The sequence below is a fragment of the Meles meles genome, chromosome 2 (assembly GCF_922984935.1).
Source record: "Meles meles chromosome 2, mMelMel3.1 paternal haplotype, whole genome shotgun sequence".
In the NCBI taxonomy this organism is placed as follows: domain Eukaryota; kingdom Metazoa; phylum Chordata; class Mammalia; order Carnivora; family Mustelidae; genus Meles; species Meles meles.
The window spans coordinates 28,476,466-28,491,681 of NC_060067.1; the positions used below are offsets into that span (position 1 = coordinate 28,476,466).

The window sequence follows — 15,216 nt, forward strand, 5'->3', positions numbered from 1 at the left end:
TGAGAGTCTTTTCAGGAGCTGAGGAAGGAGAGCAGTTGGCTGAAACAGACTTTCAGGAAATGAACTTAGAGCATGGATTGCAGGAGAGGGTGCTCAGGTGCAGGGCTCAGAGGCTGGGACTTTGGCCAATTCATTCAGTCATGGGCAACACTGTGCCTAGAGGTTGAGAGCAGAGACTCCAGAGTCCGGCTGCCTGGGTCCGATCCTGGCTGTCCACTTAAAAGCTTTTTGACTCTCAGCAAGGAGACTCCCCTCTGTGGCCAGATTGTTCATCTGTAAAGTGGGACCTATTTAGCCCAGGGTTAAGCGAGGATTCAATGAGTTACCGCAGAAAGGCAGATGTGGGCTGATGAGGGCTTGGATGAGATTGGTAGCAGGGGAGAGAAGAAGGAAAGAGCCCAACAATTTCAACAGACTCATGGCAGATGGGATACAAGGGACGGAGCTCGGGCAGAATCCTTTCTGTGCTGGAATCATACTCAGACACGGGAAGATTAGAAAGGGGATCCAATATAGGCTGTTTTTTTGTTTTGTTTTCTTTGAGTATGGTATTTATTTGTCCTCCCTCTGTCAAACCCTGAGCCAACGGGAGTATGGGAAAAGGAACACGAGGGCAGATGAGGCACAGGAGAAAGACCTATGGGGAGGTGGAGAAGGTTCCATCACATGGTGAAGGGAGTGAGAAAGGCCACCATCAGGCAAAGGAGCCCCATGGCCACGGAGTGGGCAAAGCCCAGAACGGCATAGGAGAAGAGCTGTTGCTTCAGAGAGGGGTTCCTGACATAATCAAAAGAGGCTCCCAAACACAGCCCCAATTCTAGCCCCACAGCCCCAGAGCCAGCCACTCCTACCATGACGGCCCCAGCCCCGATGCACCTGACTGCTGTGTCCATGTCCCTTGTAATGGCGCTGGCTCAGAAGCCGGGTCTGGAAATAAGGGAGGTCGGGAGGTGGGGGGCTGCCAAGCGGCTAAGGCTCTCATCTGTCAGCGTCTCTGGTGGTTTTAGCACCGCTGCAGACAGTGATCGGCTCAACAGCTAAGAGGTGCTCCTGACCAAGAAGGGGGTGGAGAGGAAATTTGTGCAGGTGCACAGGTGCACGTTTTCAGGGGATGAAGGGCTGTGGCAGGAAAGCTGCCCCCAGTGCAGAGAGGACAGAGAGGGGCGCGGGGAGGGCTAGGATAATTTTCTTTTCTTTTTTTTTTTTTTTTAAGATTTTATGTATTTATTGGACAGAGAGAGAACACAAGTAGGCAGAGAGGCAGGCAGAGAGAGAGGAGTAAGCAGGCTCGCTGCTGAGCAGAGAGCCTGAAGCGGGGCTCGATCCCCGGACTCTGGGACCATGACCTGAGCCGAAGGCAGAGGCTTTAACTCACTGAGCCACCCAGGCGCCCCTAGGATAATTTTCTTATTGGGGCTCATGAGGAAGATGAAAATTCCAGTTGAGCAAAAGGTCAGTCAGTGGCTGAATTAGAGAAATAAAAAGCCTTTTGCAACTATCCCTAAAAGTCACGTACATGTAAAAAAGTTAACTAACCTTAACTGTCTACCTGATTTTCCAAGGGTTTTCCTCTTTTTTTTTTAAGTTTTTTTTTTTTAATTTATTTATTTGACAGAGAGAGAGAAAGATCACAAGTAGGCAGAGAGGCAGGCAGAGAGAGAGGAGGAAGCAGGCTCCCTGCGGAGCAGAGAGCCCGATGCAGGGCTCGATCCCAGGACCCTGAGATCACGACCTGAGCCGAAGGCAGCGGCTTAATTCACTGAGCCACCCAGGGGCCCCGGGTTTTCCTCTTTTTAATCTATAAATTTCAGTTTTGAAATATTTCAAGCATTGGGAAAAATATAGAGAATAACATAACCCGTTTGTGATTATTCAAGGAGTAAAGTGGGTGCTCTGAAAAGGTTATCATTTGATGCTTCTTCAAACTAATTTCTTCATGTGTCCCTTGCCTCAACAAATATTTGAAGGATGCATATTGTATGCTAATAACTGTTAGAGCCTCTTGAGATATAACTGAACAAAATAGACAAAGATCCTTGTTTGCATTCCAGCAGAGGAGACAGACGGTAAAAATATAAAATAAAATAAAATCAATTGCATAGTATGTTAGAAGGTAAAAAATGCCATCAAGAGAGAAAGAAAGAAAGAGAAAGAAAGGAGGGAAGGAAGAAAAGAAGAAAGGAAGGAAGGGAAAGAAAGACAAGAAAAAGAAAGAAAGAAAGAGAAAGAAAGGAGGGAAGGAAGAAAAGAAAGGAGGGAAGGGAAAGAAAGAAAAGAAAAAGAAAGAAAGAAAGAGAAAGGAAGGAAGGAAGGAAGAAAAGAAGGAAGGAAGGGAAAGAAAGAAAAGAAAGAAGAAGAAAGAAAGAAGATAAAATGAGCAAAGCAAGGAATATCCAAGTCAGGGAGTCAGGGCGCATGGGGTGGCAGCAGTAATCAGCCAAGAAACTCTTCATTTAGAAGTAAGATTGGAGCAAAGACTTGAAGGAGCGGCGGGAGTTAAGAAAATTGGATGGTAATTCTATTTTTAATTTTTTTGAGGAGCCCCCAGGCTGTTTTCCACAGTAGCTGCACCAACTCACATTCCCACCAATAGCACACGAGGGTTCTCTTTTCTCCACATCCTCGATAATACTTATTATTTCTTATCTTTTTGATAATAGCTATCCTGACAGGTGTGATGCGGTATCTGTAGTTTTGATCACTTGCTTGGTGGTCAGTGATGTTGAGAGCCTCTTTCCCTGTGTCTCTGGAAAAATGCCCATTAGATCCACTGCCTATTTTAAAATCAGATTATGTGGGGGGGGGTTGTGTTGAGTGATACAAGTTCTTTATGCATTTTGGATATGAACCCCTTATCCAATATATGATTTACAAATGTCTTCTCCCATTCAGTACGTTGCCTTTTTATTTTGTTGGTGGTTTCCTTTGCTACGAAAAGCTTTTTAGTTTGATGTAGTTTTCTTTTACCTTTTTTGGGTCCTTTCTTGATGACCCAGTAATTTCACTTCTGAGTATTTACCTGAAGAAAACAAAACCACTGATTTGAGGAGATCTATGCACTCCTATATTTACTGCAGCTTTATTTATAACAACCAAGATAAGGAAACAGCCCAAGTGTCTACTCTGGTGACTGGATACCCAGACTGGATATCCACTGTGTATCCAGATGACTGGATAAAGAAGCTGTGAGATTATATATATATATATAACTCAGCCATGAGAAAGAATGAAATCTTGCTGTTCACCCACATGGGTGTACCTAGAGGGTATTAGGTTAAGTGAAATAAGTCAGACAGAAAAGACAAATATCATATGATTTCACTTACGTGTAGACTCTAAAACACGAAGCAAATGAACAAACCAAAACAGAAACAGACTCAGAAATACAGAGAACAAACTAGTAGTTGCCAGAAGAAAGAGCGGTAGGGGCATAGGCAAAATGGGCGAAGGGGATTACGCGGTACAAAGTTTCAGTTATAAAATAAGTAACTCACAGGGATGAAAGGTTCAGCATAGGGAGTACAGTCAGTAATACTGTCATAACACTGCATGGTGACGGGCGGTAACTACGCTTACGTGGTGAACATTACATAATGTATGTAATTGTTGAATCACTATGTTGACTACCTGAAATGAATATAATATTTTATGTCAACTACACTTCAATTTTTAAAATATTAAAAAAAGAGAAGATTGGCACCTGGAGAGGAGAGTGGTCTAGCCAAGACAACAGCAAAGAAACTGCAGGGAGGGCAGGCCCGGCGTGCCTCAGAAGCAGCGAGGAGGGCAGTGTGGGTGTGTGACGTGAGCAAGGACATGTTGGACAGAAATGAAGGGCAACAGGAGGCCAGATCACAGAGAGTTTTATAGGCTAGTGTGAGACATTCAGCTCTGTCAATGAAATGGGGAGTCTTTGTGGGATTTGGAAACAAGGAGCAATATGATCCAACTTGGGTTTTCCATTAATTACTCTGGCTGCTGTGCCAAGAAGAGACCATAGGGAGTTTAGGGTAGAAGCAGGAAGAAGTCAGCAGGCTGTCGGTATAATCCAGATGAATGATGGTGGCTTAGGCCGTGGTATTAACAGAAGGGTAGGAAAAGTAGTAAGATTGTGTGTGTGTGTGTGTGTGTGTGTGTGTGTGTGTGTGTGTGTGTGAAAGAGAGAGGGAGAGGAAGAGTTTTAAACCATGGTGAAATATATATAACATAAAATTTGCCATTTTAGGGGCACCTGGGTGGCTCAGTGGGTTAAGCCTCTGCCTTCCGCTCAGGTCATGATCTCAGGGTCCTGGGATCGAGTCCCGCATTGGGCTCTCTCCTCCGCGGGGAGCCTGCTTCCCCCTCTCTCTCTACCTGCCTCTCTGCCTGCTTGTGATCTCTCTCTGTCAAATAAATAAATAAAATATTTTTTAAAAAATTACCATTTTAACTATTTGTAAGTGTATAGTCTAGTGGCATTAAGTACATCTGAATTATCATACAACCATCCCCACTATCCATCTCCAGATCATTTTCATTCCAAACTGAAACTCTTGAATACATTTTTTAAGGCAGCATCAACATGCTTTCTGATAGGTTGGACTGGGGTGTGAGAGAAAGAGAAGAGTCCAAGACAACTCCAAGATCATTGACCTGAGCCACTGGAAAAATGATATTGCTACTGATGAAATGGAGAGGATGGGTAGAGCAAGTGTGGGGAGGAAGGAAGAGAAGGAGTTCAGATTTCTTCATGCGAACTGGAGGTGTTCACTAGACATCCAAGTGGAGAATTTGAGACTACATTTGGGTATGCAAGTCTGGAATGCACTGGAACTGGATAGAGGAATATATTTGGATGTCATCGTGTCATTGGCAGATAGATTGTTTTTAAGAAAAAGGAATGAGATAACCAAAGGAGTGAATGAGACAGAGAAGAGATCAAAATCTTTGGAGCAGGCTGTTTAACCCCAGGCTGAGAGGGTAGGGAGGAAGAGAAGTAGCAAAGGAGACCAAGAAGAAAGAAAACCAAGAGGAGAGTGTTGACTGCTGCTGAGAGGTCAAGTAAGATTAGGACATCGAGTTAACCATGGGATAGGGGGTGCATAGGTCACTGGAGACCCTAGCAAGAGCAATTTGGGGGAAGTAGTAAGGACAAAAGCTTGACTGGAATGGGTTAAGAGAAAACGAGAGATGAACTGGAAGCAACAAGAAAAGATGAATCATTTCTAGATTTTACTCTAAATGGGGAGCAAAACTGATCAAGGAAATTTTATCAAGAGTAGTTTCTTTTGTTTTTAATGGGGAAAGTAGCAGCATATTTGTATGATAATGGCAATGGTCCAGTGGAGAGGGGAATGGTGAGACAAGAGAGGGAAGAAGTATTTTTAAAATTTTGAATTTGAATACCTCTATGTGAGGCCACTGCATTTTTGTCACATTCTAAACCATAGTCTGACCCACTTCATTCATTTGTGTAACCTACATTTGACTTTGTGTCTCTTGGCCTGGATAGATACAGATCTATATGGGGCTCTAACAACACTGGAGTCAATTGGCAAGATTGTAAACTTGACCCAGTCCTGCTAAAGTAGACAGAGCCCCTTAGTGCTAATACGCCCTCTTTCTCAGAGTGTTTTGGCCATTTTTTCATGCAGATACTACCAGAAAATTGACAGAAGCTGTTGAAACCCCAAAGCGTAATAATACATAATATAATGCAGATTTGGGGGTGGGCTCAGTAATTTTATTTTAGTGTCTAGAAATCAACCTTGGCATGGTCCTTGGAAAATGGGTGATTTCTGGTTTCAGACAAAAGATGAGAGAAAATTATTAAGTCAAGGGTGAGTGATAAAACAGCAATGGGAGGAAAGATGAGTCTTTGCTGGGCTTGGACTGGAATTATGTCTCCACAGTGGAATGAGACATTTACCACTGGACCACCAATGTTTCTATAGCCCAAAGACTGAGTATGATAATGTCCAAGTCAGAGATAGGCAAGTAACTAATGCATGAACCTAGGTTTGGAAGGTCAAATTCTGTGAAAGGAAAGGGAGCTGATATAGGCTTATTACTGTTTGAGTATCTTTATTCTTGTCTACCCTATATCCCTAGAAGGATGATCCATAGGGATCAAATATGGTGGCCAGCCTCCATGATGGCTTAGTGAGCCCAGCCTCTTGTATTCATTCTTCTCCACCTTGCACTCTATCCTGGAAACATAATCTGAAAGGGTTGGATCAACACGTTTCCAAGTCCTGGCTTCTGGTTTGACTACACTAATGGGAAGTCCTGGGAGGAAGTTATGGCGAGGTTGCCTTGAGTTGGCTGTGTCTCTCAACAGCAGATCCTTGCTCCTATCAGAGAGATTTTGGCTCTACTTATCTCTCTCTCACTTTCCTGGTCCTTTTGGGCCTAGGGATGGTGTCGCTTCTAGTACTGCTGGACCCAGTTTCCCTTACCTCCATCCACACCTTTGTAATTAGTCCCTTCATGTATGAACCCTTTTAAAAATGGTTCTAATTTAAATATGTCATGTTTCATATTGGAAACATGACTAATATAGTAATTGGTATCAGAAGTGGCTCCAGGAAACAGTCAAAACTGGATCTGAGATTTATCTGGTCTTATGTTTAGAGATCCAAGGAAGCCTTATTGTTGGGGGAAATAACTCAATTATAATTACTCAGGTTATCATTCTTCGCAGCCTGGAATGAAGGGCAAAATGCTAGCTATATGGAACTCCTATAAATTCTCAGATGAAAATCATAGCACAATCTCCCAGGAATTAGAAGTGATACCTTGACACTATGCTGATAATTATTTTTAACTTGAAAAGTAGTTGCTGGCTTGCTACTGGTGACGACGGAATGGTCAACCATGGATCATGAAATAGTTATATGATTCAAACCGCCTGTCTTAAATTGAGTGTTATCTGATTCAATGAACCATAAAATTAGGCATGAATAGCAGTACTCCATCATAATACGGAAGCCGTGTATTTGAAAGTAGGCCCCAGGAGATCCAGAAGGCTCAAGATAGCTTCAGGACAGGTGACTTATATTCACATAGTACTTGATCCTTCTGCTTCTCCTTCAACTCACACAAGAGGCCTCAAGGGAAGTTCCTCAACAAGCCTGATGTATAGATAGCTCTGAATCCTGAGCACAGATGAATGGGAAATAAACAGCCTTCGTGCTATAGCCGCATTCAGAGGTCTCCTGAAAGACGGTGGTGCTGAAATGAAATCCTCCCAGAACTTCAAAAAGTTTGTTTATACTTCATTAGGAAAGATAGCCTGAGATATTGATCTACGATAACTAATGGACGATGGCAAAAAAAAAAAAAAAAAAAAAAAGAAAAGAAAGAAAGAAAAAAGAAAAAAAAAGTTGGTTTTACTAGCTGGGTTGGGAACATGGAAGGTACAAGGCCAGGAGATTTGTAACAAGACCTGGGGAGAGAATTATGGCTGAAACTCTTGGAATGGGGACAGAATGGAAAGATACAATCAGAGGTCTCCAAGATGATACATTCTGTTAACCTGTTTTCAGTTCTGTTTGTGCTTCTTCAGTGGTTCTCTGAATACTCTTAACCATGGTGTTCCATGATTCAGAAGCAGCTGGCTTACTAGGACAGAGGAATGGCCAGATAAAAGCTCAGTTAATACTATGACGTCTGGGAGATAACATCTTGCAATGTTGGGGTGGGGTCCTATAGGATGCAGTGAATGTCTTAAACCAGCAACAGATGTAAAGCCAGGATGCATGAGTCAGGGAACTAAGGAGAGGTGTTTGGAGTGGCCCCTCTCACCAACTCACCTAATAACCCACTGCAATATTGTTGTTCATTTTACCTGTGACCTTGGGGTTGGTGGGTTTGGAGAAGCATCCCTTTCTTAGACAATACCGGAAGTTGAGACCCCCCTCTGGCCATTTTGAGATTCCTTGTATCACTGAATTGATTGACACAAAAAGGGGTCAGTGTAGCTGGGATGAGTATCCTGATTATCAGGATGAAACAGGATTGGTTCTTCATAGAGTGGACAAAGAGGGCTTTGAAACCAAAGAATTTACCAGCTTTCTTTCCTAATATTCAAAATAGTCCTGGTCAATGGAAAACTATAACAACTCCATAAAAACAAGACCAACTGAGGACCCAAATCCCACAGGAATGAACATTTGGATTATTCCATCATATAAAGCACCTTCTTCAGCCAAAGTGTTGGCAGAGGCAAAGGGGAACATGGACCAGATGGTGACAGAAGGCATCTGTGATCATTAGCTTAGGACTAAGGACAGCTGCAGATAGGGGGATTGTAGCAGCTCTGTTACATGTTACTCTTCTTTTCTCATCATTTCCTTCCCTGCCGTACTTACAGTATCTTGATGTTTAACGTACTATGTTTCAGGTGGAAGTATAACTGCACTGACATCACCTGGTGATAACACGATGGCCGGTGAAACTCTACTGCCTGCCCTGTTTGGGGGGCACAGAGCGGAGGCTGAGGGTAGACTCCACTGGGGGTCTTCTGTTTATACATTGCTTCCATTTTCCTGGGACTTGAGAGATGATGTCTAATTTAATCTTCTCAGCAACCCTATACCAATAGTAGGTCTTCTCGATTACCCTCTTTCCATATACCTGGGACTGTTCTAGGTTCTTCCCAGGAACTGGTTCAATTAGTCCTCCCAGTAGTCTTACATGCTAAGTATCTAATTATTCCCATTTTACAGATGAGGAAAATTGAGTGCCGAGCAGTTCAGTAAATTCCCCAGATTAACTTCTGCCTCGTAAGGCTTCTCAAAGGGGTTAGGTATGATTATCTTGTTTTGGCAGATAAGAAAACGAAGACTTAGGGAAGTAAAGGGACTCATCGCACATATAGTCACCCGCACAGCCAGGATTCAAACCCAAGTCTGTCTAACCTCAGAACTCATGTCCAATATACTCTTTGCTTCCTTAATGCTTCATTGTCAGGTGTCACGATGAGAAAGAGTTGCCTGGGAAATCCACGTTCTATGAACATAAAATATTAGGTAAAATATTTAAACATATTTTTAGAAGAAATGTGAGGGACCTAATTCAAACTCCGTGCTAACAGATTTCCTGGGAGAACATTGCTTTTGGAATCCTCTTCTTTTGTACATTTATTAGCTGACGTTAGCCCCAATGAAGGTAACGTAGAATACAGTGGTCATTGTCATTCACAGACTGAGGAAATGCATAAACCAGACCTGGGGAGAAGAGCCTGAGAAGGGAAACCACACTGGCCAGGGTGCCAGTAACTTCTTTTTGCTTTTGAGATAGTTTCTCACCTGCCACCAGTAAAGGAGGGCAGAGTCAAGAACTAGTATGTTTCATCACTCCCGTCGCTCCTTGGGAATTTCCCTTGGGAAATTTCCTCCTTTGGACTAGGACCACTGACCTCATCTAGCCAATATCATGGACTTACAGCTCTCCCACAATGATCTGCTTTTCAGATAATACCATCCAGTCGATTTTCTGTTGCTGTTGCTGCTGTTCCTTGCAGAAGCGGTGAGTCTACTTCTGAGGGCAACTCCTTGGAATTCCTTCATTTGGCTTCTTTATCATCTATTGCGTTTTGCGTTTCTGTGTCTCTTTGTATCTGCTGTTCCCTTTGTCCCGGAAACCCTTCTCCCACTTCCTCCCTGCTGAGTGGCCGGCGATCTAAAGGCATAAGTCAAATTTCAGGTCTTCTACCATCTGTCCTGGGTGGATCCCTTGGACATTAATTGCTCCTTCCGCGGCATTCCCATAGCATGTGGCTTGGTTCTGTATTTGATATTTATTTTGTGTATGCTCTTTGCTTTCTGTGTTCCGCTCAATAATTTTTACCCTTTAAGTGCAAGAATCCTGTCTTATTTATTTGAATACCTCCCGCCCCCAATCATCAGAGTCTCTTGCACTTTGATGCCCAGCACACGGTTGTACAGAATAAATGCGAGGTACCGTGAAAATAGGAACGGCTAGCATTTAGTGGGAGTATCCTCTATGTCAGACTGTGCTAAAAGATTTGCATTTAGGGGCGCCTGGGTGGCTCAGTGGATTAAGCCACTGCCTTCGGCTCAGGTCATGATCTCAGAGTCCTGGGATCGAGCCCCGCATCGGGCTCTCTGCTCTGCAGGGAGCCTGCTTCCTCCTCTCTCTCTGCCTGCTTCTCTGCCTACTTGTGATCTCTCTCTCTGTCAAATAAATAAATAAAATCTTAAAAAAAAAAAGATTTGCATTTATTAGCTCAAGTAACTCTCAAAAACACCTACGGCCTTTCTAATCTCTATCTGACAGATTTGGGAATTGAGGCTTTACCAGCTCTGGTTTGGGAGTGGGACATATGTTTCTTCAATTTTATTCCATAAAAACTCCCTATGTTCTTAGCACCTCTAGCTCTTCGGTAAGGAAAATGCAGTTCTGGGAGGTGGTAACTTGCCTGTGGGAAGTCTTCTGAGTAAGAAGGGAGTTGGAAAGAGACCTGGAGCTTCCTCCTCGTTTCATGAGTATCTGGTGAATGCGTGGATAACCCGAACTCAGGTCATTGTTGGTAACATGGTTGTTTTTCAATCTCAGACAAGTCAGAACACAAATAAGCATGAGCAAAGATGAAGAATTTCCAGAAAAATACACACAGCGTCGCAGGCCATGGTTCAGGGAATTGCCAAGCAAGAAGCAAGTGAGTATCCTCCTGAAGAAGGGGGAATGAACAGAGCAAGCATGTGTTTTTAGGGATTAAGCTCCTCAAGGTACTGTTTGTTGCCACACGCAGAATCTCATGCCACGCTCGGTACCTGACGAGGGCTTCATAAACACCCAGTGAATGAATTCCTTAGAAGAGAGCAAAAGAAAAAAAAAAAAGGCCAGTTAAATGAGCCTACTCTGCTATGTTTCGGCAGAACTTGAAACCAGACAGGGAATGGGGAAAAATGTATTCTGCCATTTTTGAAAGCAGGAGTAATTTTCAGTTCACTGTTGGAGGAAACAGTGTTCTTAAGAAGTGTGATAAGCCCAAACACGGCTCATAGCGTGTGAAAGGGAAGGGCTGTTTGTCATTTTTTCAAGAGAGAAAAACCATAAAACAAAGTGAAACTATTGGGGTGGAAATCAAATTTGAAGAATGTGGCTTAAAAAAACATGCAGGGGCACATGGTTGGCTCAGTCCGTGGAGCATGCCACTCTTGATCTCACGGTCATGAGTTCAAGCCCCGTGTTGAGCATAGAACTATTTTAAAAAAGAAAGGAGAAACATCTACTGCGATGCTGGCAAGAGAATCTGTGATCTTGACAGCTTACAAAATGATGAGTGCGTTGCTGGATTCAAAGATTGTTTTATGGTCATTTCCTATATTTATCCCACTCTGGTTTTTGCTTTGGTGAAGCCAGAGGGGAGAATTGGGGCAGCAGGGAAATATATTCTATCTTTATTCTTTTTTAGTGCAGATGACTAAAACAATAATACAACAAATCACTCCTTGGTTTTTACAGTCCAACAGAGGCCACGGGCAACCATCGAAACGTAAGCCGCTGCCTCCCCTCCCACCGTCTGAGGTTACCGAAGAGAAGATCCAAGTAAAGGCACTGTACGATTTCCTGCCCAGAGAGCCGTGTGATTTAGCATTGAAGAGATCAGAGGAATACCTCATACTGGAGAAGTATAACCCTCACTGGTGGAAGGCTAGAGACCGTTTAGGGTAAGAACCGTGCCACGGTCCTCGTCGAATTCCTCCTCGTTTATCATCTGAAGACTTCTGAAGCAGAAAATCTGCGTTGTGGCTCTTTCTCTTCTGGTTTAGAATTCTTCCTTCTGCATGAGCAGAACCTGTCCCCACACGTTCTATCTGTATGAGAGAGCATGACAACCCTGCGATTTCAGGCAGAGTCACAGAACTGCAAACACCTGGCTTCATGTCCCCATGCCTGTCCCCATGCCGTCACTTACTACTGTATGTCCTTTGGCCAGTCACTTACCCTGAGTTTCCTTCCCTCCCTCCCTCCTTCCCACCCCTCTTCCCTCCCTCCCTTCCTTCCTTTATTGAGATATAATTGACATATGACATTATATTGGTTGCAGGTGTACAATGTAATAATTTGATATATATATACACACACATATATACATATATGTGTGTGCCCATATATATATATATAAATGATCACCACAATATGTGTCGTTAATATCCATCACTCCAAATAGTCACCAAAATTTTTTTTCTTGCGATGAAAACTTTTACGATTGACTCCCTTAGCAATTCTCAAATATGCAATATAGTATGATTGACTAGAATCGCTATGTGGTACATTACATCCCAGGACGTCTTTATTTTATAATTGAAGCTTTGTACCTATTGACCCCCTTTACCTATTTCATCCACTCTCTACTCCCTGCCTCTGGCAACCACCAAACTGTGTTCTGTATCTCTGAGCTTGTTTTTTTTTTTAATTAAAAAATTTTTTAGATTCCATATATAATTGAGATCGTACCGTATTTGCCTTTCTCGTCTGATTTATTCCACTTAGCATAATGCCCTTGAGATCGACCATGTTGTTGCAAAAAGCAAGACTTTCTCCTGTCTTATGACTAATTTTCTGTTGTTTATATATATATATATATATGTCTTTGTGTCATCCATCCATCCATCAATGGACACTTGCGTTGTTTCCATATCTTGACGATTACAAACAATGTTGCTTTACAAACAATGTTGCAATGAGCACGAGAGGTACACACATCTTTTTGAATTACTGTTTTCATTTTTTTGAGATAAATAGCAGAAGTGGAATCACTGTATTGTATGGTCATTCTATTGTTAATGCGTTTTTGTTTCTTTATTTGTAAAATACGGGAATAATGATTTCTACCATATAGGCTTTTTTCCTGATTTACACTTTCTTTGAGTATTTGACTTCTTTTTTTCTGTTAAGCTCTAAGAGAGGAACAGAAACAGTATCTCGCTCATTTTCCCATTTCTGCAATGACGAGTTTTGGAAGTAAAATTGCAATACTTGCCGAAATAAATTGGTATGAAGAAAAGACCTTGGGATGCAAACAGACATCACTGTGTCGAGGGCAACAGGTTGTTAATACCAGGCTAGAGTCTGAGGTAGATGCTCTGAGGGGGATCTGGGCTGCCTGGGAGAGAATGCTGGCATTCGATTTCTATTCTTCGTGATGATTTGGAGATGATAAGTATCTAAGTATTAGAAGTAGCTAGATTACATACCTCTTTCTTTAATTATATTTTCCTGATGGTTTAGCCCTCTTGCCAGTTTTTAGTTTTGACTTAAACATGTGATGGACACTTTCCAGTGGGAAAGAGGTATGAGTAGGCTCAGGACCATGTAATTAGTCCTCTTGTGGGTTGGCATCGGCATGACTCAGACTTTAAAAAAAGACAAATTAATTTTTCATTTCAAAGTTAATAAGTGAATATCACTTTTTTAAATATGCCACCATGATAAACAATGCCTCCAGACCCAAGCACCATTATTCACTTAGTGAGAACCTTCCAGAAAAATTTCACTGCACTTCCATGTACATACTAAAATATACATTCTTGTTTGCAGATTTAGTTCACCTAATTCTTATCAGGTTTAATGCACTGTTCTGCAACTTGCTTGGATTTCCCAATAATGTCATGGAGATCTTTTTGTGATTTTTAATTTCATATTTCATTGGTGAAGGTACAGAAAAAGAAAAACCCCTACCCTGCTGATACCTGTAAATTGGTATATTTTCCTTCAATAGCAAGTTGCTGTATCTAAGGGGAGATGCATATATTTGGTGACCCAGGGACTTCCCTGTTTGATACGTCTTAGAGAAGTAATTTTTCCGGTGCACAAGGACACAGGTTCATGTGTTTCTGAGCGACAATGTTATAATAAGGACATGGCTAACCTAGCATGTCTATTCTACCTATTTTGCAGCAATTAAAAAAATTAAGTTGATATCTTTGCTGTTGCTGTGTTTGTCATCTAATCACTGTGATATCCCAATGATCTCGTCAATGCCGCAACGAGAAATCTCGTCTTTGGAAAATCTGAGTGTTCCAAAACATCTTAAATTACTTCCATTGTAAGTCAGAATCTTAGTATTTATCATACAAGGATTTTGGCTGAATATGGAAGTGAAAAGTCCTTTTTTTTTTCTTTCAGCAATTTAACCAGTAAGACGAGTTTGATTTCCCCCATGTCCTTGAGATTTTAACCCATTTTTTAAAGACTTTATTTATTTATTTGACACAGAGGGAAATCACAAGTAGGCAGAGAGGTAGCCAGAGAGAGAGGGGGAAGCAGGCTCTCTGCATAGCAGAGAGCCTGATGTAGGGCTTAGATCCCAGGACCCTGAGATCATGACCTGGGCGAAAGGCAGAGGTTTAACCCACTGAGCCACCCAGGTGCCCCTGCCCTTGAGATTTTAAAAGGATTGCTGTCACGATGATGCCACAGATATGCCAAGCATTTTGATTTTTGCTTTGTCTTTTGTTGTAGGAACGAAGGCTTAATCCCAAGCAACTATGTGACTGAAAACAAACGAAGCAATCTGGAAATATATGAGTAAGTCTCCTCCAAAATATGCCCTTGGGTCGATCTATGAAAATCAGGTACATTTGGGAGGCTTACGAGTATACAAGCTGGTTTTGATCTACAAAAGGAAAAGAAAGTAACACATTTGGCTGCTTTAGTTTGAGAGATCTTTGATCCTTATAATGGTTGATTCAGAAACTTCGTTTTCTTAAACTTCTTTTTGTTTTGTTTTGTATGACTGCTTTTTGGAGGTTTAACAGTGACTGCATGGAAACCAAACACGCATCTTGGTCTTGTTTTAGTCTACGTCCTAAATGGAAAAATAACTATTCCAAAAATAACCTTAGTTTTTTAATGAGTGGTAAATTGAACCTAACGCAGAGACACGCGACTCTATTTTGGCTCATGTTTTGATACATTTTAGAAATAGCTGAAGATGAGAAGTAGGCTAATGCCGTACGTTGGGGGGAATTTTTGGTGTGTTCACTAGGGTTCTATTTAGAAACCTATTTTGGGGGCATTTGGGTGGCTCAGTTGGTTAAGTGACTGCCTTTGGCTCAGGTCATGATCCCCGAGTCCCAGGATCGAGTCCTGCATGGGGATCCCAGCTCCACGGGGAGTCTGCTTCTCCCTCTGACCTTCTCCCCTTTCACACTCTCTCTTACTGTCTCTCCTTCAAATAAATAAATAAAGTCTTAAAAAAAA

General features: G+C 42.1%; 1 protein-coding gene and 1 pseudogene across 2 annotated transcripts in view; one reads left to right on the plus strand and one right to left on the minus strand.

The window, feature by feature from the left end:
• Positions 1 to 15,216, plus strand: part of TXK (TXK tyrosine kinase) — a 62,930-nt gene that overhangs the window by 9,119 nt on the left and 38,595 nt on the right. Inside the window, exons 2-5 of one of the 2 annotated variants that reach the window (XM_045985830.1) lie at positions 9,456 to 9,510; positions 10,561 to 10,663; positions 11,473 to 11,678; positions 14,476 to 14,541. In XM_045985830.1, coding sequence (XP_045841786.1) covers positions 9,456 to 9,510; positions 10,561 to 10,663; positions 11,473 to 11,678; positions 14,476 to 14,541 — 430 coding nt within the window. Of the gene's footprint in view, positions 1 to 9,336; positions 9,511 to 10,560; positions 10,664 to 11,472; positions 11,679 to 14,475; positions 14,542 to 15,216 lie in introns of those variants that run through there. The other variant, XM_045985841.1, reaches the window with a different exon arrangement.
• Positions 663 to 8,515, minus strand: LOC123932437 (annotated as a pseudogene).